We start from the raw sequence: 24,251 nt of genomic DNA on the forward strand, positions 1-24,251 counted from the left end.
GACCTTCTGCCCCCCAATTACCGCAAAGCTCAGCTGACTGAATGGCAGTCTTCTCTCAACTCCCTAAATAAGCACCTTGGTAAGTGAGTTTTGTGGGATGCCACTCGGGTCTCTTCAGAACCCTGTTCATGTAGTAGCCAGTCATTTATGTGAGAGTCTATTATAAACTCAGGAGTGGGGCATGTCCGCCTGGAGGAGAGAGGGAATGCAGATGGAAGAGTGAGCTCCGAGGGTTCATATAGGATCTCCCCATACCTTGCCTGGTAGAGCCCTTTTCCTCCCTCCCACAGCTTCCTGGTCACTGCCCAGCTGGCAGCCATGCCAGCCACATAGTCTGATCCCTGAACCTTGACCCCAGCAAGGAGCCAGAGGGATGGCTCTGATGAACTCCTGTGGGGACAGGTTGGGGGCCAGGTACTGGGCATAGGAGATGCCAAGCAGGTGGTCTTATAGTCAGAGAGACATGGGTTTGACCCCCAGCTCTGTGCTGTCCCAACTGTGTGACCTTGGGGAAGGCATGACTTCTCTTGGCCTCAAACTGCTCCTCAATAAAATAGGGATCCCAAGAGGAATAATAAAGGAGGCTCAGTCGATAAGTGTCTGCCTTTGGCTCGGGTCATGACCCCAGGGTCCTGGGATCAAGCCCCATGTCGACTCTGCCCAGCGGGGAGCCTGCTTCTGCCCCTCCCCTGCTTATGCTCTTGTTCTCTCTCTCAAATAAATAATTTTTTTTAAAAGAGTAGTTGCAACAGAGACTTTATGGCTGGCAAAGCTGGCAGTATCTACTATCTAGCCCTTTATAGAAAATGTTTGCCAAGCCTTGCTCTAGAAGATATAGGATATTTCCATCTCCTTTGAGGCTTACAGCAACCTGGTAAGGTCAGTAGTGCCATTGTCCCCCTGTGATAGAGAAGGACTCAGAGGCATAGAGAGGAGAGGTATCCTCTACGCCCATGGTCACACAGCTAATGACGTCACACCTGCACTTGACCTGGGTACTTTGGTTAAGAGTATCCATCATTGCTCCCAGGGCTCTCAGGTTTAAAACTACAGAGGTATTATAATTATAATACCAAGGGTAAGAGCTCCAAGACCCTAAATAATAGCAATAACTGCCATTTACCAGGCACCTCCTGGGGACGGGTGCAGGGCTGGGCCCTGATACCCAGCAGGGTGTTTCCCATCCAGGGCAAAAGTCAGGCCATGCAGGATGTTACAGCAAAGAGCAGACAGGTGACCAGCATGTTTCTGGGGACAGAGCTTGGTTAAGGGTCATATGAGACCTTGCCAGGGAAGTGTTCATCCAGTCAAGAACTGCAAGGCAAGAGTTAGCCAAACCCAGGGATAAGGGGAGCTTTTCCGGCAGGAAGAATAGCATGTGAGGAGGCTCAGGGTCAAGACAGAGCTGGGGCCTTTGGGGAAAGGAGAACATGGTGGGGGAGGCTGGAAGATGCCGGGGGTGGGGGAGCCAGACTTTGCTGGCCGTGTGGCCATGTGGGGGAGGCTGGGCTTTCTCCAGTGGGAGTGGGAACCCAGGGCAAAGTTCTGAGCTGGGAGTGAGGAGGTCAGAGTGGGAAGAGATCAGAGGGGTACAGGAGTGGAAGCACAGATCACAGTGACTTCATGGGATGGGTGGGGATGTGCTGGCCTAGGAAGCTGCCCTGGGGCTGGAGAAACCAGCTTCAGAGCTGCTCCTCGTCAGTTCCATTGCATATCTTCCACACACACTCCCCCACCCCCACCCCCGTGTCCTCCATCTACCCAGCTTCCATCCACCCTGTCCTCTTCCTCAGCCCTCATCCAAAAACGACTGCCGCAGAATCTTTGTGCTGTGTTTCAGTTTCTAGAACTGCCAGGGACATTAAACTTCAGCTGCTTGTCTCAGACACCAAGAGTCACACCGAGTTTATTAGAAAGTGGGAAACAGTAGACGGGGAGGAGAGAAAACCAATCAGCCAGCTTCTGAGTGTTCTGCTAGCCTATTCACTTCTTAAGGAACTAAGCACAGATGTAATCAGTAAACTCTCGTTAATTTGCACCCTTGTTATTGTTTTATGATTCGGTGCAACCATCTGGAATTCCATTAGTCTTGAAACGGAGTCAAGAATCAGGGTTAGAATAGATTCAGAACAGATAAAGGCAACTCCTCATTCAAGGCCCTTATCTTGGGGTGTTGGGGACTTTGTGAGGAAGGAGATCCCAGCCCCTGCTCAGAATCGGGACCATGGATCTCACCTCAGTTATCTTCGCTAAAGAGAGAAGCTGCCTCCCTTGCGGAGGGGAAACTCTTTCTAATCTCCTCTCTTCCTTCTGGAAGAGCAGCTGACATGTTTTCTTTCTGCCCACGGAGATACCTACCACATGGACTGCATGATGCGGATCCGCCTGCAGTACGAGAAGACGTGGCAGGAGTGCCTGGCCCACGTGCAGAAGTGCAAGGTGGGCGCCCCTCCTGGCCCGCCCCTGCCCCCCTCCAGCCTGGATCCCCTGCTTTCCTTCCTCACGCGCCCCAGGCCTTCCCTGGCCTCTGGGCATCCCTCCGCCCAGACCCCTCCTCCCCAGCCCTTCCCACCTGTCACTCAAGGTGGAGCCCAGCCCTTCCTTCTCCAGGAAGACTTCCCTGACCCCACGGATGAAGTGATACACTCTCTGATCACGTCAGGCTTCAGCCTTGACAGTCTGTACCCCTTATAGCACTTGACATTATTGATTCAGGGCAGCTCGGATCAGGGGGGTTATTTCCAGGGCTTCGCTTTTGTAAGATAGTGTGGCCACTGCTGTCACTCCCAGCCTTCCTGTCCACCCCGCCGGCCCCTGTCAGACGGTGAGACCGTGGGTCCCTCGCAAAGCACTTCAATGACAGTGCCTGCTTTTCTGGGGTACAAGGAGATATTTGGTCAAAATGCCCTCTCCCTGCCTCCGGGCTCCAACAAGTTCCTGCTCCTCCTCCCCTCATGAGTCTGTAGAGCTTTTGTTCTGCCAACGAGACTGTGAGGTGAGCAGAATTCACGGGTAGCAGAGTGCTTCATGGTGCTGGGCAGGGTCCGGTGCTGCGTCCCTGGGGGCTGCGCCACCTGCTTGCACAGGCTCACCTTGAATCCACGAGGTCGTGCAGGGTGGGCGTCACCAGCCCCGTCTGATGATGAGAAGACCAAGTTTGCAAAAGGCCCAGGGGCTGCCCGTTTGCTCTGTGGCCTTCGGACCAGCCACATGCCTCTCAGTCAGCTTTTTCAGGGTGTCAAGCCTCAGAAGTAAAGCCTGGAGGGAGAGGAGGGAGGGAAGCTTTTGCCTGAGGAGAGCCTTCCCAGCACCATGCCCCTGACAGTTTCCTCCCCTCATCCAGGGGGGCAGCCTAAGACCTCCCAAGAGCCCAGGGGCCCTCAGTGCTGACCCTCATGCCCATTCTCACTTCCCTTTGTCAGGCACAGCAGGGGAGTAAGTTAAAGTCAGCACACGCCCCAAGAGCGTCTTAGGCCTGACAGAGGAAGGGTGCTTGGTATTCCTATTCAGCAGCAGTGGAAGTATACAACTATAGACACTTATTTCTTTTTTAAAGATTTTATTTATTTATTTGACAGAGAGAGACACAGAGAGAGAGGGAACACAGCAGGGGGAGTGGGAGAGGGAGAAGCAGGCCTCCCGTGGAGCAGGGAGCCCGATGTGGGGCTCGATCCCAGGACCCTGGGATCATGACCTGAGCTGAAGGCAGACGCTTAACCACTGAGCCACGCAGGCGCCCCTATAGACACTTTTTATTTGTGGGAGATATTAGAGTTTGTGCATAAACCAAGGCTTTATTAATACGAAGAGACTGCTTTCCAGTTGGCATAATAGGAATTCAGTTATAGGAAGTAGGAGCCCCGTCTGACTTGCAGCCACACTGAGGCCGTAGCATGGCTGATTATGTCTCTGGGGTCTGCAGGACGACAGTTCTGAGTTCGGATCCCAGCCCCCCACTTGCCAGATGTGTGGCCTCCAGCAAGTTCCTCCACTTCTCTGAGCCTTGGTTTCCTCATCTGTCAAACAGGGCTAATGAGAATGCCTTCAGGGGATTCAGTGAGACAGCAGGATAGTACACAGCGCCTGGACTCGGTGGGCGGACCGAAAAGGTGGACCATCCCCACCGCTGTGAGGGTTTCCCCTGAGGCTGGGTGAGAGGCAGACCTCAGGGAGGCAGGGCCAGGCCGCGAGGTGAAGCCCTCCCCGGTCCTAAGCCAGGCTCTGCCCTGTTCCCCTCCAGAAGCAGCTGCTGGACTGGAAAGCCTTCACCGAGGAGGAGGCAGAGAGCCTGGTGAGCCCGTACTTCTTCCAGACGGTGGGAGTGCTGCAGAGTGAGGTGGAGGAGAAGCTGGAGCTCTGGGATGTGCGTAGCTGGGGACCCGCACAGCTGGTCGGGGGCGGGGCACCTGGAGTGCCAGGCTATGAGAAGACTGGAGTCTGGGGGCCCCCAGCTTTCTTGTCACCAGTGAGTCCATCTCCCTGGTCCTGGCCGCCCCCTGGGGCGGTTCTCCGCACCGAGTGCTCCCGGCTGCCCCACGACCCCCCAGCTGCCCTCCTACGGCCGTGCCGCCCCAGGGCTGGGGTGGCAGTGCTCCTCGGAGCCCTTGCTGAGCCTGCGCATCCAAGGGCCACAAGGAGCAATAAGCCCCTGCCCAAGACGCTTAGAATCTGGAGCTGGGTGGAGAAACATTTTCTGCTAGGCGCCAGAGAGTAAATATTTCATTTCTCTGTGGGCTGTCAGGTCTCTGTAGTAACTTCTCACTCTGCTCTTGTCACACAAAAGCCACGGTGGGCAACGCCGGAACGGATGGGTGTGGCTGCGCTTCAAGACAATTTTATTTGTGAACACTGAAGTTTGAATTTCATATAATTCAGTATCTTTGTGGATTTTTTTTTTTTAAGCCGTTAAAACATGTAAAATCTCTGCTTAGCTCTCAGGGCCACAAAAAACGGTAGAGGGCCAAATTTAGTTCCTAGGCTAAGTTTGTTGACCCCTGGCACCAATGAGAGCATAAAGTACATCCATAAAATGGGGAGAGGTGAGGATTTAACAGCAGAGTGTGGTGTTTGGCTCAGATGCTAAGAATCAGGGAGCTCCAAAGAAGGAAAGCTGCCCAGGCTGGTGTCTGGGCGGCTCCTGCTTTCTTTGAGGCCCCGCACTTCTCCTTCTTCCCACGAGTGACTTCAGTGGATATGGGACAGGTCTAGAGATGGGACTTCGGGGTCAGCCAGACTGAGGGCATGGCTTTGGGCAGACCAGAAGCTGTCCCAGAGGAGGGAGGGCCGTGAGCCAAAGTGTGACCCAGGAAGATGACCCCGAGGGATGGTGCCCAGGCAGCGACGGCCAGTCCTTAGAGAGGTGGGGCCTCTACTGGCTGGCGAGGGAGCCCTGTGAGGGGGGCCTTCTCCTCACCCTGGGCCAGGTGGCCTTCAAGTCCCCTTCTCTGGGTTCTGCCGCTGCAGAAATCCTTTGAGGACCTGGCAAAGCAGACAGAATGGCAGAGCTCGGGTCTCTTCAGCTACTTCCAGGAGGCCGTGCAGCTGTGGGAGGCACATGAGAGCGTGCTGTCGGCGCAGGATCTGGAGCTGGAGAAGAGGATGGAGCAACAGCAGCACAAGCACAGCCTGGAGGAGCAGGTGTGGCTCCGAGTGCCCCAGGGAGCCCCAGCGGGGACAGAAGAGAGGGCCACACCCAGACGGTCGGCTGCTCTGCTTGGTGGCCTATAGCCTCAGCCGGCATTCAGATTAAGAAAAAAAAAATCCCACCGTATTTATGGTATCATAAATAAAAATTAACCCCAAACTTATCTGAGACTGAAATGTAAAACCTCCAGCTATAAAACTTACACAGATGGAGAAATCAAGGCTCACCTTGGTCATGGGCTGGATGGGAGTGGAAGAAATATGCCTGCCAGGTCTGGGCTAGTGATGGGTCCTTGGACTCAAATGTGTCTGTAAGAGAGTGTGCATGAGAGACAGACAGACTAGGTGAGGGGGGGGGGGCGGTGTACAGAACATCTACCTATGGCAGTCAAGCCGTGCCCACAGGAAATGAGCTGGGCCCCCACCCCACCTGCCTTCACACAGTCTAGGGAGTGGAGGGGCACACCCAGCATGTGATTTTAAATACAATTGGTGTCGAGGAGAGCATGGGACAGGCGCCTTGGGAAGGTGTAGCTGGGGCCTGCCCGGGTGGGGTGGGTATAAGGGACATGTCCCTGAGGAGTCCCATCTGAGCTGGGTCTAAAATAGACAGAGAAGAACATTATCGACAGAGAGAAGAGCCCAGGGCATTGAGGGTAAGTGTGGTGGCACATTTGGTGCCCCCTTTTGTAGGAAAAAGTCCTGCATTTGCTCTGAGGTTCCTGCCCCTCCGTTCTGGTGGTGGGGTCTCTGCATGTCACTCACAGGCACTCTGCGAGTTTTGAGTTTGGTAACTCACATCTGCTTCCTCCTATTTTGGGTGTGGCTGCCAGGCCCAGGAGGCCCACCTTGATAAGCTCTTGGACCAACTGAGGCAGCAAAGCCACGAAGAAACACTGAAGATTCACCTGGAAAAGGCCAAAGATTTCCTGAAGAATATGAAATACAGGTAGGCAGACCAGATCCCAAAAGACAGAAGGGAATGGCCTGAAATTCATATTCAAGATCAGAGGTTGCCTGCTTAGGAGCCCAGGGTGTGCTCAGCAAGCTCAAGATTAAAATGTTGCCTCTAGCTTTGGAGAATTCCTAGTGGTCCTTTGCAGCTCTGCTCTCAGCCAACACAGAAGCTTCCAGAAGAACTTTGATCTAAAAAGTTTATGGAGGGAGATTTCAAGGCCTTGTAGTTTAAAGGTCAAGAGCATGGGCCCTCCCACTACCTTTTCAGATTTTAAAACATAGGTGCTCTTTGTTAAAGAAAAAAAAGTTAACTAATCCAAACATGTAGAAATTTCCCCCTCATTCCTATCCACCTCTTCCTTTTCATGGGCATATACCTTTATTTATGTGGATATAAACACATATACAGTGTTTTTTAAATAAAGGTTGGATTATGCAATGCAATGCAAATAGATCTCTAACTGCAGATAGATGTCCATTTTCTAGTGACCATGCAGAATTCATCAATATGGGTGCTTCATAATGGTCTAACCATCTCCCAGTTGTTTAGCTTTTTAAGATTGGTTCCAATTTCTCAATGTTAAAAACAGTACTCTGTGAACTGTCTTGTATCTTTGTGCCATTGTACAACTAATTTTATAGGGACCATTCATAGAAATGAAATTGCGCTGCCAAATGATTCAATACTTAGCTTCAGTACTTAGTTTTCAGAAGTGTATCTTGAGGCAGTATCTCCTCCCCCTACTCCCCCAGGCTTGTCTCCTTACCTGGGAAACAGATAAAGGCCTGATCCCTTGGGCACTGTAGTGTTTGGTGTGATGATGTAGGTAAAGTTCAAGGACAGGGTTAGGACTGTGGATAGAAAATGGGAACCCATGTCCCAACAGAGAACTCTCCTGGTGTGTGTTTTCCAAATGTTCTACGGAGAGTGTGTATTCCTTGTAGGATCAGAAAAAGAGCAAAACAAACCAAGGATTGCCAGAGTGAAAGGAAACACAGACAGTGGCTCTGTGTGGAGCGAACTGCGGCCCCCAGCCCATCTCCGAGCGGCCTGGGGCGGGGCTCTTGGTCAGGGTCTCCCACACTTGGTGGAGCGGCCCCCGCTTAGACAGTGGTCTCGCCTACCCCCCCTCCCAGGTATGAGTGTTTCCACAAGCTCCTGACAAAGGAGGTGATGGAGTACCCCGTGATCATACTGAAAGAACTGAACTCCTATAGCTCCACTCTCAGCCGACACTTCTACGTTCGCGAGATCTTTGAACAGGTATGGAAAGCGGTGCAAACACCCAGGCACTCCCCGGGAAGCAAAGTGGAAAGGATATCTTCTAGCTCTGATCTGCCTTCACTTTGTAAGCCTTCACGAACCCCTGCTGAGTTAGACTCTGTGAGAACAGCAAGGGGTAAGAAGCTGAAGGCGTTTCTAAAAGAGACCATCTCCTCCTTAGATTAAAAGAGGTTGAAGGGCTCTGAATTCAGGCCTCAGGCTTGTATGGAATTATGATGAAAAGACTATTTTCTAGGACTCTGAGTTCCATTCATCCTCCCCACCACTGCCACATAACCCTCCTAAAATACCGCTCAGACCTGCCCTCTCTCCGGCTCAGAAGTACCGACCCCCCCCACCGCCCCGCCCAACTCTGCCGCCCCTGCCAAATCCAACTCACAGTCCTAGATGACCACAGAGGCCCCCACATCTGGTTCCCACCTTGCCCCTGGCCTTCCTCAGCCTGCTCCTCTGCTGGCAGCCTTCTGTCTCCACACCTCCCAGAGCCTGCCAGCCTTCCACTGCCAGGGACAAGTGTCCCAGCCACTCACGTTCCTCACCCCCTGTCCACTCTCCTCTCTCTGGGTGTGCTTGTATGTTGGTTGCCGGCAAAGACAGGAGTGCAGAACATCCAGAGTAGGTGTTTCCTGAAGGACAGGTATGTCTCACTAATTTTGATTCAGCTTCACTTACCCTTCACACAGTGTCTTGCACGTGATTCAGACACAGTGAATGCTCCCTGGGTAAATGCACGACTACCTGGAATGTCCTGGTCTGACCCTCCTAGAGTTTGTCTCTTTCCCACACAGCCAGCCAGAGTCCTGCGTGGCCAGACCTGACACTGCTTGCGGTTATCACTGAACCTAGCTGAGGCTTTCTCATGTGTATGGGGGTCCCCAGCTCCTCCGAGAATCCCCCCAGAGAGGAGGGATCTCTGTTTCATTGTTGATAAATGCTTCCTCTGGCACCTAGGTTGAGGTGGCACTCAAGCTATAGGAGGGGGAGCTCACCAACTGCACTTTGAGATCGTCTGGTCACCTGGGTTCAAGTTGAGGTGCTATTATGATCTCCATGGCACAAGGGAGGACATTGAGCCCCATAGGGCTTAAGGAGCTTGGCCAAGGTCACGCAGCTTGAAAGGAGCTGGGATTCAAATCCAGACCTGCAAACTCTGCAGCCCACACTATTATCCATGGCACAGTATATTCATGACTACATCTAGAGTCTGTGAAACGGAATTTGTAGGCTTAATGAAGGGGCTCCCAGATCACATAAATCATGTTCACTCTGTATGTTCACATTCAGCACTGGGAGCAGCAGATTTCTGCCCCTTTGTCTGCATCCTTCAATTTATACTTTCTTGCTCTTTGCCCTGGATCACTACAAAAATGTGAGAATGAGAGTTTATTTACTCATGCCTATTATGTGATAGAAAGATTTGCTAGCCTGCCTGGGATTAAGGCAAACTGATTCCCTGGTTTGGGAACACTCTGATTGCCCCAGGAAAATAAGTAGTCAAGGCCCACATCAGATGCTGAAGGGGAGGGGTGGGTGCTTCTACTTAAGTGAGAAGAGATGCCCTTAGACGTGGCACTCCGGAGAAAAGCGGTGCTGCTCACTCAGTGCCCTGTGGTTTTTCTTTGTAGACCTTGGATGGGGAAGTCATTTTCAAACTCAGGGAACCAGGTAACACTATTATAATTCAAGTCTAATCCTCTCTGACTTCACTCTTGTACATTTGTGGGCTGGGTGGGCCCAATCCAGGCTACCTTGGTAACCTGTTTTTCCTTGTGCTTTTGGGGTTGGTCATCAACAGAAGCACACGAAAAGCACTTCCAGGAGAGTATGAGAAAATGGAGAAGCAAGCAGAGGGCTAAAGTGGAAATGAGCAAAAGTGAGGAAGGTGAAAGTAGCGGGACAAGTCCCTCCAGGCCAGCAGAAGAGACAGAAGAAGATGACCAAGGATTTGAGTCTTCCTTAACTGAAGAGATGGCAGTGAGCCAGCAGGAACAGTCTGTACTGAGTGACAAGATGGATGAGTCCAGTGAGGAATCTGTTCAGGAATCAGAAAAAATGCAAGTTGAAAGAGACAGCTCCTTAAAATCATCCCTGAACCAGGAAAATGTGATGGTTCAAGAAGAGGAGATGGAGGAGGAGAAAAGGAAGGAGGAGGAAGAGAAGGCAAAGGTGGAGGAGAGGGAGAAGGAGAAGAGGAAGAAGAAAAAGAAGAAGAAGGAGGAGGAGAAAGAGGAGGAGGAGGAGGAAGAACATGAGAGTTTATTTATGGATGAGGTAGGCCAGCAATGGATCCATTCTTGGGTGTGGGGAAAGCGTGCTAGGCTCACTCTGCATATCCCTAATACAAGCTGGGGTCCCCAGTGATGCAGTCTCCATTGGGATTTATAAATGTATGCACATCTTTTATTTTGTCAACAGGAATCCAATTCTTATCTCACAACAGTGCTTTTTAAAATTCACTTTTTTCTCCTAACATCTTATACTGCAACTTACTCTGAAAGTCACCCCTTAACTGTATGGCTTTCCTTGTCCTTCCCTGGTCATCTCTTTCCCAGCTCTTCTTTCCTGTATAGACCAACCTAGTCTCTCCATTCCCTCTCTCTTCCTATTCTCTTGTGAAGCAGAAAAGACCCATATCCAAGTTGGCAGACAGAGCTCTCCTTGGAGTGCAGGGAATTTACTCTCATATTAATAAATTTGTCCTCAAAACACATTCCAATTCATAGACCAGTAACTTGAATTCCATAATCATGAAATTGCAAGACTCTCTTCCTACACTGCTGTAGAAGAATTGGCCTAGGAGACTTGTTTTTGAGCAGGGATCCCAAATTCAAATGCCCACAGCCATGTAATAGAAAAGAGGTCTGGAGACCAACTGTAAAATAGTGACAAGTGGTGAAGACAATTGTCTTAGTCTGTTGGGACTGCTATAACAGAATACCATAGACTGGGCAGCTTATAAACAACAGAAATTTATTTCTCACTGTTCTGGAGACTGGGAAGCCCAAGATCAGGGTGCCGGCAGATTTGGTGTGTGGTGAGGTCCCACTTCCTGGTTCGTAGACAGCCATATTCTCACTGTGTCTTCATATGGTGGAAAGAGCCAACTCTTTTATAAGGGCACTAACCCCATTCATGAGGGCTTTTCCCTCCTGACCTAATCACCTCCTAAAAGCCCACCTCCAAATAGCAACACACTGGGGATATGAATTTCGGAGAGCACCTACCATTTAGTCTAAGGCACCTGTGCACTCATTACTCAGCTCCAGCCAATAATGCCATGTGGGAATGGAGACTCAGAATTGCCAGATTTTCTGATTTTTAAGAGAAATCCGAAATCCAAATTCTTTAGAATTTCCTGATTTTGAAAGCACTATGTTGGGCAAAAAATAATTACAGGCACGATTCAGCCCACAGGTTTACAACCTTGATATCAAGGATCCTGTGGTTGGATCCCCAGGTCTGTCTGATGACGTCAAGTCTAAAGTCTCCTCTTCTGCATAGGCTGAAGCCCAGGAAGAGAATCTGGGGAAGATCTCCGATGAGGACATGGAGTCCTTCACAACCTCCAGCGGACACACTTATTTTGTCTTCCTAACCCTGGAACAAAAAGAAGAGAGTTGCAAGAAGCCCCATTCCAACCTTTCTACCATTCTCATCAATGACATTTCCAGTGCCAACTTCCTAGAACAAGTGATCATTCCATCTAGACTAGTTTTACAAATTAAGAAACAGTGAGTAGAAACCCATTTTATTCTCATTCTCCTGTCCTAAGTTTATTAACAAGGTGAGGTATTATAATAAAAGATTGGACTAGTTTCAGCTGGAAAAAGAAAATATGTAGGCAACTGAGGGTTGAGGTGAGAAACAATGAAAAAAAAAATAGTAAATTTCCAGGAATTATTTGTAGTCACAGATATCTTCTGTGAGAGTAACCCGCTCCGCCTGTCCCAGGATGCCTTGCTGGCCTGGGCCTTGTACATAAGAAATAGTGTTTTCCCTGCAAGATTTTAGAACCCCTGGCACATGTGGAATCTTGCGGTTTCCCTTTCTTCCTTCCTTCCCTTTTTTTTTTTTTTTTAATAATTATGTAGCTATAGACCCTAGGTATGAGTTTATATCAGCATAGTGTTTGGCTCTGGTTATATGACACATTAATTGCCGAAAATTAGAAAATTGAAAAAAGTACAATGAAGAATATAAAAATGACCCATGATTCTACCACTGAGAATTTATCTCCCCTAAATCCCAAGTTTCTGGGCCTTTGTGTTTGAATTTGGACCCAACGTGGAAATTTGCAGTTGGCTTTAGGATAGCGTTTCCATTGCACTCCTGACTCTACAATGTCATAGCTAGGACTAACCAGCTAGAGATCACCTGATTAGTCTACCTCCTATGTGTAGACATGGGCAGGGAGTAGAAGGAGTTAAGTCAGGCTTTTGGACTCTTCTCTTTCACCTCAGCATCATCTCACCTTGAAAATGTCTCTTGACTTGAAACTCATCCTTTCTCCTTCTCTGTCACAAGCCATTGTCTGTCTTCTCCTTAAAGAAGAAAGGCAAGGACCACCACAAGAGCTAATATTTATTGAGAGAATTTAATACTCTCAATAACTATGAAAGAGGTACTATCATTAGCCTATGTTACAAAGAAACTGAAGCTCAGGGAGTTAGTAATTTGGATAAGATCTCTGAGCTAAGAAGTAGTTGGATCTAGGATATGAATCTAGACCATGTGATTCCAGAGTCTTGAACCAAACACTATGCCATCTGGCCTTGGAATTAACCAGAAAAAGTTCTGTGTCAAACTAATTGGATTTGCATGTTGAAGGATACAGTACTGAAAAGTATGGAAATCATGCATTAATGAATCATCCAAAGGGAACACACCTGGTAACCAGTACCCCCTCCCCCAAATAGAACATGACCAACTCTCCAGGAGCCCCTTCATGTATTCATCTCTAGGCACCGCCCTCTCTTCCTTAAGGATAGCAAATATTCTAACTTCTTTTGCTTGTTTTTGAACTTTATTTAAATAGAATCATAGAAAATGTACTCTTTTATGTTGGAATTCTTTCATTATATTTGTGAGATTCATATGTATTTTTGAATGTGGTTTCAGCTCATTTTTATTTCTGTATGGTATTCCATTATAAAAATACATAACCCATTTTCTTTATCCATTCTACTACTGAGGCACGTTTGGATTGTTTTTTATTGGGGAATGGAACAATGCCACCCTGAACATTCTTCTTCTTTTTTTTTTTAAGTTCAATCAGCCAACGTATAGTACGTCATTAGTTTCTGATGTAGTGTTCAGTGATTCATAAGTTGCGTGTTACACCCAGTGCTCATCACATCATGTGCCCTCCTTAATACCCATCACTTGGTTACCCCATTCCCCCAACCCCCTTCCCTTCTGCAACCCTCAGTTGTTTCCCGGAGTCTAGAGTCTCCCATGGTTTGTCTCCCTCACTGATTTCTTCCCATTCAGTTTTCCCTCCCTTCCCCTATAGTCCTCTGTGCTATTCCTTATATTCCACATATGAGTGAAACCATATGATAAATGTCTTTCTCTGCTTGACTTATTTCACTTAGCATAATACCCTCCAGTTCCATCCATGTCGATGCAAATGATAGGTATTCATCCTTTCTGATGGCTGAGTAATATTCCATTGTATATATGAACCACATCTTCTTTATCCATTCATCAGATGAAGCACATGTTGGCTCCTTCCAGTTTGGCTATTGTGAATATTGCTGCTATGAACATTGGATGCATGTGCTCCTTCTTTTCACTACATCTGTATCTTTGGGGTAAATACCCAGTAGTGCAATTACTGGGTCATAGGGTAGCTCTATTTTTAATGTCTTGAGGAACCTCTATACTGTTTTCCAGAGTGGCTGTACCAGTTTGCATTCCCACCAACAGTGTAAGAGAGTTCCCCTTTCTCCACATCCTCGCCAACATTGTTGTTCCCTGTCTTGTTAATTTTAGCCATTCTAACTGGTGTAAGGTGGTATTTCATTGTGGTTTTGATTTGTATTTCCCTGATGGCTAGTAATGTGGAGCATTTTTTCATGCGTCTGTTAGCCATTTTTATGTTGTCTTTGGAGAAGGTGTCTGTTCATGTCTTCTGCCCATTTCTTGGCTGGATTATTTGTTTTTTGGGTGTTGAGTTTGATGAGTTCTTTATAGATCTTGGATACCAGCCCTTTATCTGATATGTCATTTGCAAATATCTTCTCCCATTCCATGGGTTAAATATTCTTGTACAAGTCTTTTGGTGAACGTATGTCTCCATTTCTGTTAGATATATAACTGAGAGTGGAATTGTTGGGACATAGGGTTATATGTATGTCCCTCTTGAGAAGATACAACCAAAAGATACTACCAAAGAGTTTTCAAAAGTGATTTTGTTTTAACAGTTTCCAACAGTGTGTGAGAGTTCCATTTGTTCCACATCTTCATCAACACTTGGTATTGCCAACAGTTTTTGTTTTAGCCATTCCAGTGTACATGTAGTGGTGTTTCACTGTGGTTTTAATTTGCATTTTCATGAAGAGTAATGATGTGTACCTTTTCATATACTTGTTGACCATTTGGTTATCTTTTCTGAAATGCCTAGTCAAATCTTTTGCCCATTTTTTCCTGGTGGATTGTCAATCTTTTTTCTTATTAATTTATGTGAGTAAGTTACCTATCCTAGATATGAGGTTGTCGTTAGGTAAATAAGTGGCAAATGTTTATCCCTCTCTGTGCTTGCCTTTTTTTTTTTTTTTTTACTCACCTAAAGGCATCTTTTGATGAAAAGAAATTCTTATTTGTAATAAGGTCCTATTCATCAACATTTTTTCATTAGGGTTAGTGTACTTTCTATCTTATCCAAGAAATCTTTGCTTGCCCTAAGGTCGTGAAAGTATCCTCCTATGGTATTTACTACAAATGTTATTGTTTTAAATTTCCGCATATAGATGTAAAATCCACCTGGAATTAATTTTGTTTATGTGTGAGATAGGAGTCAGATTTCTTTCTAAATGGATAACCACTTGACCCCAGAAGACTCTCCTCTCCCGACTGTTCTGCCGCACTTCCTTTCTGTTTCTCTGTGTATCTATGCTTGCATTACTGCCTCACCCTGCCTGATTACTGTAGCTTTATAGTAAGTCTTAATAACTGGTAGTGTAAGTTCTCCAACTTTGGCCTTCTCCTCAACTATCCTTGGCCATTTGCATTTCTGCATAAACTTGAGATCAGCTTATCAGTTTCTGGAAGAAGACATCTGCTGAGCTTTTTATTTTTATTTAGTTTTTTTAAAAAGATTTACTCATTTATTTTAGACAGTGTGTGTGCACGCAAGGTGGGGAGGGGCAGAGAGAGAGAATTTTCAAGTAGAGTCCCCACTGAGCTTGGAGCCTGACGTGGAGTTTGATCTCATGACCCATGAGATCATGACCTGAGCCGAAACCAAGAGTCAGATGCTTAACCAACTGAGCCACCCAGGTGTCCTGATTGCATTGAATCTATAGATAAATTTTATTGAATTGAATCTATCGATAAATTTGGGGGAAAACCAACACTTTAACAATACATAGCCATCTTAACAATTCATAAATTTTGATAAGGAAGAAGTGATGAGTTGGGAAAAATATTTACAGCTCACATCACAATCAAATGACCTCATGTTCCCAATATATAAGGAGTGCCCATATAAAGAAATTGATAAGAAAAACAGCATCTACACAATGGAGAAATGGGCAAAAGATATTAATGGATAGTATGTAGAAAAAGAAATTAAATAGGCTTAAACACATGCCAGTATGCTCAGTTTCGGTCAAACCATGATGAAATTGACAAATTCAAAAGCTTGGCAATCTGCTCTGAGGCTGTGGAGAAATGGGAACTGTTATTGCAGATGGCAGTTCCGGCTGCCTTGCCATGAAAGCAGGTCAGTCATATCTTCAAGAACCACACATGTATTCTAGCCTTTGATTCAACAATTCCAGTTCAGGGAATGTATCCTATAGAAATTTTACACTTGACGTTGCAGCCTTTTTTGAAGAACAGATGGTTGGAAACCATCCAGTGTCCTCCAGCAGGAGTCTGGTTAAATTCATGGTGGTCCATCCAGACAAAGGAATATAACATAGTTGGGAAATAAAATAAGGAAGAAGTGAAAGGGGGAAGAACTTTCTGTATCGATATGAAAAGCTCTCTCCAGCTGGCAGAGCTGACCCTCACTGGTCTCTCCCTCAGACTTCGAGCTGGCTTTTTCGACCACCTAGAGAAGTGGTTTGACCAATGTGTCCTCAAAACCCGGGTCATGGTGACCACCAAGATCAATGAGCTGGAATCAGAATTGGAGCTGCGTCAGCATCTGCATGAGCCAAGAGCCAAGCGCATTGAAAAGGACATCCATAATGTCAGGGCAGGTAGAGACCCCGCCTGGGAAGGCTGCCCTGTCCCACACACCTGGAGTCTGTGCCACCGCGGTTCTACATTCATTAGGTGCCCCTGTGTGAGGGTTCCACCCCTCAGGCTGGCAGACAAGGCAGTACTCAGAACCCACATTTGAAATTAAAAAAAAAATTTTTTTAAACAGGACTTTAGATACTAGAATGAAGAGTACTGTCCTGTTCTAGCTGTGTGAATACCAGATCTGCTCACACACCTATCGGATACATACCTGCATAGCAGGTGCTCTAGAGGCAAGCTTGGAGCTCAGAAATCAGAGCTATTAGGATCGGCCTCTCTAGCTGTGTGACTCTGGACATGTTACCTGACCTCTCTGATCCCTCCCTTACTTGCAGAAGGGGATATTGTTTGGTGGTAATTAACTCTTTCTGAAAGGGTACAGTGAGGAATCATGAGCAAGTGGTACCCATTAATTTAAGCTCACAATTTATAACTGAAAAAGAGGTGCCATTTCTCTCTTAGGCAGAGGGCTCCATTAGAGGGTGGCATACTTTTAGTTGGATCCTCGATGACCCTGTTGGGTTTTCAGTTGGGTCACACTTCAAACTTTTTCATAGACACCCTTTGAGCTCCCAGAGTGACCCCACATGGTCCCAACCAAACTCCTCCTGCCTGGAACAGTGACAGAGTTATGGAATCAGACAGCCTGGCCTGGAGTCCCTGTGCTTGTGGCCTGGGGAGCCCTGCTTGGTTTTGGAACCTCATTGTGTTCATCTGGAAAATGTGTGCATTAAATATAAATATAAATTGAGATGCTCTATGAAGGCTGATTTCCTGCCCCTTCCCTGGCTCCCTGCCCCAGTGCACAATGGGGAGATTGAGGTCAGAAAAACAAGGTCCCTGCACTCATTTTTGGCAGAGCTGGGATGACCGCACTTTCACCTGCAGGCAGTAGGAAGATAGGGTGGCTGACCTGGGGCTATTTGCCAGCTCTAAAGGCCTCTGATGGAGCCCTTGAAGCCAAATCCTCGTTCCATTTGCTCCACCCTAGAAGTCCTTTGGAATTCAAGCTCCCTGGAAAGAGCAGCCACTGATAGACAGGAACAAACTCTGACCACCTTGCCCAGTGTCTGTGCTGGCTGTTTTCTCCAGACTCTCTCACCACAATCCCCACCTTTCCCAACACCCTCCACCCAACCCACCTGCTCCTGGGTGTCTTCACATGCAGGGACCCCCCCTGCTCACAGCCTGGACAGCCTCCTCTCCAGTTAGAGACCCTGGGGCAGTCTCAGATTGGCCTCTCTCAGATCTGCACCCATTCCCAAGCCAAGCCCTGGCGAGGGCAGCGGTCACCATCCAGGAGAGGAACGTCCTGAGGTGACCTGAGATCCCAGAGGGCCTCAGCTCCCCCTCATCCTTTTTCAGCTGAGCTCTTGCTTCATCAAGAGCGGCTGGACAGCCACTGTGCTGGGGTGACTGAGACGCTAAGGAAGGAGAGGCTGATGTTCTGCCAGTTCCAAGAAGAGCAAAACATAAAGAGCAAAAACTTCCGCCGCAAGATTTACGACATGGAGCACATCTTCTTGAATGCCACAAAGAGCCAGAGGTGAGGTTCCTGGAATCCCAGACACGAGATGTCAGCCTTTGGCTGCTCTATCCTGGTGGATACGAGTCAGTTGTCCAGGCCCCACAGCAGCCTTCTCTTTTCAGCTCACCTCTTCACACAAGTCAGAGTCTTAACTGTGTGAACCGTCTGGTGGGGAGCTGGGGGCTGGGTGAACAGCCAGGGAGAGAAAAAAGGTCGCACATGGTCAGGATGCAGGGATGCTACTAACCTGCCCTGAAAGGTCCATGTGGGGAAAGCCCACTTCCATCAAGGGGGATCAGGAAGAGCTTCCTGCAGGAGGCCGCCCACTCCCCCCAGCCTGGGATGGAGGAAGGTGAAGAGGAGACAGAATTTTCCCCTCAGGAAGGAGCACTGGCCCAGCTTGAGGTGAGGATGTGCTCACGGCAGTGAGGGGTTCCAAGGAGGCCATTCAGGGATTTGAGATGGAGCCCTCATTCAGGTAACAGGTGAGGAGCCCTCACAGGTGTCCAGTACACAAGAGGCTGCTGGTTAGGGTGGACTTAAAGGTAAAGAGAAAACTTGCAGGGTGCTCCTTCGGGAGAGCACCAGCCCCAGGAGCCACATTGCTGGGGGTTAGAGAAAGACAGATCACTGCAGGGAGGCTGAAGATCCAGTGGGACCTGGGGATTCCTTTAGTAATTTGGTGGCAAGGGCTAGAGAGAGAAGAGGGATGTCCTCTGCTACAGCACATGGAGAGTTCCACACTGTGTCCTGCACACACTGGCATTTTGAATTTCCTTTTAGCCTCTTTTTCTACCCAGAGGAACATGGCCGTGGTTCTGTGGCTCCACAGCTGCGCACAGCAGTGGAGCTCAGGCAGCCCCGAGGCTGCCCTTCCACACCCGGGTCACCCCCCTGCCCTCCTGTGTCCCACAGGCTGGTTAGTCTCAGCAGCACGCTGCACCGGGAGCTGCTTAGCTATGTTGATGTCATCCAGGTGTCCCTGCGCAGCTTCCGCCAGTACTTGGAGGAGAGCATGGGCAAGCTTCGCTTAACCAACATTGAGTTCATCAAGCACTGCAGGTGGGAGCCCGCATCTGGGGCCCCTGTGGGCACTGGGCTTTCTCTCTTGAGAAGTGGTCTTGTTTTCCTTACTTTTTTATTGTGACAAAATATATGACTAAAACTGCATTTTAACCATTTTTCAGGTGGACAGTTAGTTCAGTAGCATTAAGTACATTCACATTGTTGTGCACTATCCCTCTCCAAAATTTTTCATCTTCATAAACTGAAACTCTGAATGCATTAAACACTAACTCCCACTCTCCTCCCCCAGCCCCTGGTAGTCATAATTCCATTTTTTGTCTCTGTGAATTTGACTATCGTAGGTGCCTCATATAGGTGAAATCATACAGTGTTTGTCCTTTTGTGTGTCTGGCTTATTTCACTTAACATAATATCTTCAAGAGTCATCATATAGCATATGTCAGAATGTCATTCCTCCTTAAGGCTGCGTACTACTCCATTGTGTCTAAACACCACATGTTGTTTCTCTGTTCCTCCCTTGAAGGACATTTGGGTTATTTCACTGCTTCTATCTTTGAATCACCTGTATTCATTTTTCTGTGATCCTATAGTTTCTAAAGCTTTGTCAACCACAGGTTTTGGGATGGGTGGGAAGTTTCAGGTCTGATCAATGGTTTGTATTTCTCTCAAACTATTTTCAGATTGTTTTCTGAGGGAGGCAACTTTTCTTCTGAAGAAATTGACTTAGTGTGTCATCGACTGGAGAAGGAAGCTTCCCGAATAGAGTTTGTTGAAAGTTTAATCATGATCAACATGGAGAAGATGGAGAGTGAATACCTGGACCAGGTCAGGGAGTCCTGCCCCTGACCTCCAGCCAGGCTCCCAGGTCACCCTTGCTCATTGCCTGATGGGTCTGCCAAGCCCCCTTTTTCAAAAAATTGAGCCCGTCCCCCTCTGGTTCCAAAGTCTGTAAGTTCCAAATTAAACCCCCCTCCTTTACTTTTTATATATCTTTACAGGCCAATGATGTCATCAACAAGTTTGAAAGCAAATTCCATAATCTGGCTGTGGACCTTATTTTCATAGAGAAAATCCAGCGGTTGCTGACAAATCTACAAGTGAACATCAAGTGTGAGGTAGGACAGATTCATTCTTCACCTGCATGCTAGACACTGTCCCAAGTGCTGGGGATACGACTGTGGGCTCTGCCCCATGGGACTTGAACTCTAGCCAGGGAGACAGATATTAAATCATAATAGCCTCTAGGATTCATTGCGTTATTATGCACCATATATCCTGCTAACTGACTTATTTTGATCAGCTGTGTTAGTCCTCCGAAGAACTTGTTTTTTTCCCCTATTTTAAAGACAAAGAAACTGAGGCAGAGAGTAATTAAGTGACTTAGACAAGAGCACAGAACTCTTGAATGTGAAACCAAAATGTGAACTGAAGTCAATGATCTTAAATAAACAAACTAACTGTACACCTCAAGGAACTAGGAAAAAAAAAATTAAACCCAAAGTTAGCAGAATGAAGGAAATCACAAAGATCAGATCAGAAATAAATGAAACAGAGACCAGAAAAACAATAGAAAGGATCAGTGAAACTAGAGATGGTTTTCAACAATAAACAAAATCAACTAACCTTTAGCTAGACTAAGAAAAAAGAGACAAGACTCGAATAAAATCAGAAATGAAAGAGAAGACAGTGCAACTGATACTGCAGAAATACAAGAATCTTAAGACTACTATGACTAACTATATGCCAACAAATTGGATAACCTAGAAGAAATGGAAAAAGTTCTAGAAACAAAGCTACCAAGACTGAATTATGAACAAATAGGAAATCTGAAGAGACCAATAATGAGTAAGGAGATTGAATCAGTAGTCAAAAACCTCCCAAAAAAGAAAACTTAGGACCTTATGATTTCATGGGTGAATTCTACCAAACATTTAAAGAAACCTTAGCACCAATTCTTCTCAAACTCTTCCAAAAAAATAGTATAGGAGGGAATACTCCCAAATTCATTTTACAAAGTCAGCATTACCCTGATACCAAAGACAGATAAGAACACGATAAGAAAACTACAGACCAATATCCCTGATGGATATAGATGCAAAAATCCTCAGCAAAATATTAGCACACCAAATTCAACAGCACGTTATATATTATGATCAAGTGTCATTTATCTCTGGGTTGCAAGGATGGTTCTATATATACAAATCAATCAATGTGACACCATATTAATAGAATAAAAGATAAAAATCATTTAATCATCACAATAGATGCAAAAAAAAGCATTTGACGATGTACAACATCTTTTCTTGATAAATTTGTTAAATAAATTAGATAAAGGAGGAACATACCTAAGTATAATAAAGGCCATATGTGACAAGCCCACAGCTAATATCATACTCAACAATGAATGGTTGGAAGTGTTTTATCTAAGATCAGGAACAAGACAAGAGTGCCCCCTTTCACCACACCTATTCAATATAGTACTGGAAATCCTAGCCTGAATGATCAGGCAAGAAAAAGAAATAAAAAGCATTCAAAAGAAAAGGAATAAGTAAGATCATCTCTGTTTACAGAACATATGATCTTATATATAGAAAATCCACCAAAAAACTGTTAGAACTGATCAACAAATTCAGCAAAGTTGTAGGATACAAAATCAATATCAAGAAATCAGTTGTATTTGCATATACTAACAGCAAAACATCTAAAAAAAGAAAGAAAACAATCTCATTCACATTAGCATCAAAAACAGTAAAACACTTAGGAATAAATTTAACAAAGGGGATGAAAGTTCTATACACTGAAAACTACATGAGAATCTGATAAAAGAAATTGAAGAAGACAAACAAATGGAAAGATATCCCATGTTAATGGATCAGAAGAATTAATATTGTTAAAATGTCCATACTACCCAAGCCTATCTATAGATTCAGTGCAATCCCTATCAAAATCCCTTTGGAATTTTTCACAGGAATAGGAAAATCCATCCTAAAACTTCTCTGGAACTGCAATAGATTATGAATAGCCAAAGCAATCCTGAAAACGAAGAGCAAAGCATCATAATTCCTTATTTCGAACTATACTACAAAGCTATAATAACCAAAATAGTATGGTACAGGTATAAAAATAGACATCTAGACCAATGAAACAAAATCAAAAGTTCAGAAATGAACTCTCACATATACAGTCAACTAATATTTGACAAGGAAGTTAAGAGTACTCAGTGGGGGAAAGGATAGTCTCTTGAATAAATGGTGTTGGGAAAACTGCATCACCACATGCAGAAGAATGAAATTGAACCCCTATCTTACACCACACACAAAAATTAACTCAAAATGGATTAAAGTCCTAAACGTAAGACCCCAAACCATAAAATTCTGGGAAGAAAACATGGGGAAAAACTCTTTGACGTTAATTAGTCTTGGCAATGATTATGCGGATGTGACACCAAAAGCACAAGCAACAAAAGCAAAAATTAACTAGTGGGGCTGCATCACATTGAATAGCTTCTGCACAGCAAAATAAAGAACAAAATAGGGGCGCCTGGGTGGCTCTTTCGTTCAGCATCTGCCTTCAGCTCAGGTCATGATCCCAGGGTCCTCGGATCGAGCCCCGCATCGGGCTCCCTGCCCGGCAGGAAGCCTGCTTTTCCCTCTCCCACTCCCCCTGCTTGTGTTCCTGCTCTCGCTATCTCTCTCTCTGTCAAATAAATAAGTAAAATCTTTAAAAAAAAAAAAAGAGCAAAATGAAAAGATAACCTATGGAATAGGAGAAAATATTTGCAAATAATATATCTGATAAGAGGTTAATATACAAAATATATAAAGAACTCATATAACTCAATAGCAAAAGAAGCAAACAATATGATTTAAAAATGGGCAGAGGAACTGAATAGACATTTTCCAAAAAAAAGACATACAAATGGCCAACAGGTAAGTGAAAAGGTGCTCAAAATCACTCATCATCAGGGAAAGACAAATCACAATGACAATGAGGTATCAACTCACACTTGTTAGAATGGCAGTCATCAAAAAGACAAGAAATAATAACTGATGGCAAGGGTGTGGAGAAAAAAGAACCCTTGTGCAGTGTTTGGGGGAATGGAAACTGGTGAAGCCACTGTGGAAAACAGTATGGAGTTTCCTCAAAAAACTAAAGGTGGAACCACCATCAATCCCATTTTGGGGCATATATATCCAAAGGAAAGGAAAATACGGTCTTGAAGAGCTATCTGCACTCCCATGTTCAATGCAGCATTATTCACAATAGCTGAGGTGTGGAAACAGATGTGGAAACAGGCAGAGTGTCTGTCAACCAACAAATGGATAAAGAAGGTGTATATATATATACAACGGAACATTATTTGACCATGAAAAGGAAGGAAATCCTACCATTTGTGATAACATGTATGGACCCTGAGGGCATTATGCATAGTGAAATAAGTCAGAGAGAGAAAGACAAATACCGTACAATCTCACTTTTTTGTGGAATCTAAAAAAGCCAAACTCATAGAAACAGAGAGTAGAATGGTGACTGAGGGGTATGGGAAATGCGGACTGAGGGGTATGGGAAATGCGGAGATGAGGGTCAGTGGGTAAAAACTCAGTTATAAGACAAATAGGTTCTGGGGATCTAATGTGCAGCATGGTATTATAGTTAATAATACTATGTTGTGTACTTGAAATTTGCAAAGAGAGTAGATCTTAAATGTTTTCATCACAAAAAAGAAATGGTAATTATTTGATGTGGTGGAGGTATCAGTTAACATTATGGTGATAATTATTTTGCAATATATAAGTGTATCAAATCAACACATTTGTATACCTTAAACTTACATAATGTTATATGTCAATAATATCTCAAGAAAGCCAGGAATGACTTTGACTTATTTTTAAGCTTTTTTCTGTATGGAAAGGTTTCATATATATTATATATGTGTACATATATAATGTATAATACATATATGTATATATTCACAAAGAACAAAACTGCCTCTTGCTACTTATACAATTTTTTAAGCTATAAAATCTTTAAAGATTCTTTCAAAAACACTACTGTGATTGCTTCCCTCTCCTGAATGTGTTGCCATTTTTACTTAGCCATTCCTTTTTGGAGGAAAATTTGGTGGATTTCACTTATTTTTATTTATTTATTTATTTATTTATTTATTTATTTATTTATTTATTTATTTTATTCTTATGTTAATCCCCATACATTACATCATTAGTTCTAGATGAAGTGTTCCATGATTCATTGTTCGTGCATAACACCCAGTGCTCCATGCAGAACGTGCCCTCCTCAATACCCACCACCAGGCCAACCCATCCTCCCACCCCCCTCCCC

At 45.6% G+C, this 24,251-nt stretch overlaps 1 protein-coding gene across 13 annotated transcripts in view; it reads left to right on the top strand.

Moving 5' to 3' along the window:
• The window catches only part of CCDC180 (coiled-coil domain containing 180), a 65,479-nt gene that overhangs the window by 16,150 nt on the left and 25,078 nt on the right, over positions 1 to 24,251 (top strand). For 8 of the 13 annotated variants that reach the window (XM_081803230.1, XM_081803231.1, XM_081803227.1 and 5 more), the window contains 14 exons: positions 1 to 79; positions 2,351 to 2,439; positions 4,241 to 4,363; positions 5,464 to 5,637; positions 6,477 to 6,592; positions 7,738 to 7,864; positions 9,511 to 9,550; positions 9,681 to 10,156; positions 11,387 to 11,616; positions 16,139 to 16,314; positions 17,723 to 17,903; positions 18,801 to 18,947; positions 19,592 to 19,736; positions 19,910 to 20,026. The exon at positions 1 to 79 is cut by the window's left edge and continues 1 nt beyond it. In XM_081803230.1, the coding sequence (XP_081659356.1) occupies positions 1 to 79; positions 2,351 to 2,439; positions 4,241 to 4,363; positions 5,464 to 5,637; positions 6,477 to 6,592; positions 7,738 to 7,864; positions 9,511 to 9,550; positions 9,681 to 10,156; positions 11,387 to 11,616; positions 16,139 to 16,314; positions 17,723 to 17,903; positions 18,801 to 18,947; positions 19,592 to 19,736; positions 19,910 to 20,026 (2,220 nt within the window). Of the gene's footprint in view, positions 80 to 2,350; positions 2,440 to 4,240; positions 4,364 to 5,463; positions 5,638 to 6,476; positions 6,593 to 7,737; positions 7,865 to 9,510; positions 9,551 to 9,680; positions 10,157 to 11,386; positions 11,617 to 16,138; positions 16,315 to 17,722; positions 17,904 to 18,800; positions 18,948 to 19,591; positions 19,737 to 19,909; positions 20,027 to 24,251 lie in introns of those variants that run through there. The other 5 variants (XM_081803226.1, XM_081803232.1, XM_081803233.1 and 2 more) reach the window with 5 other exon arrangements.

The sequence above is a fragment of the Leptonychotes weddellii genome, chromosome 14 (genome assembly GCF_054177405.1).
Source record: "Leptonychotes weddellii isolate Sample4059 chromosome 14, ASM5417740v2, whole genome shotgun sequence".
NCBI classification, from domain to species: Eukaryota; Metazoa; Chordata; class Mammalia; order Carnivora; family Phocidae; genus Leptonychotes; species Leptonychotes weddellii.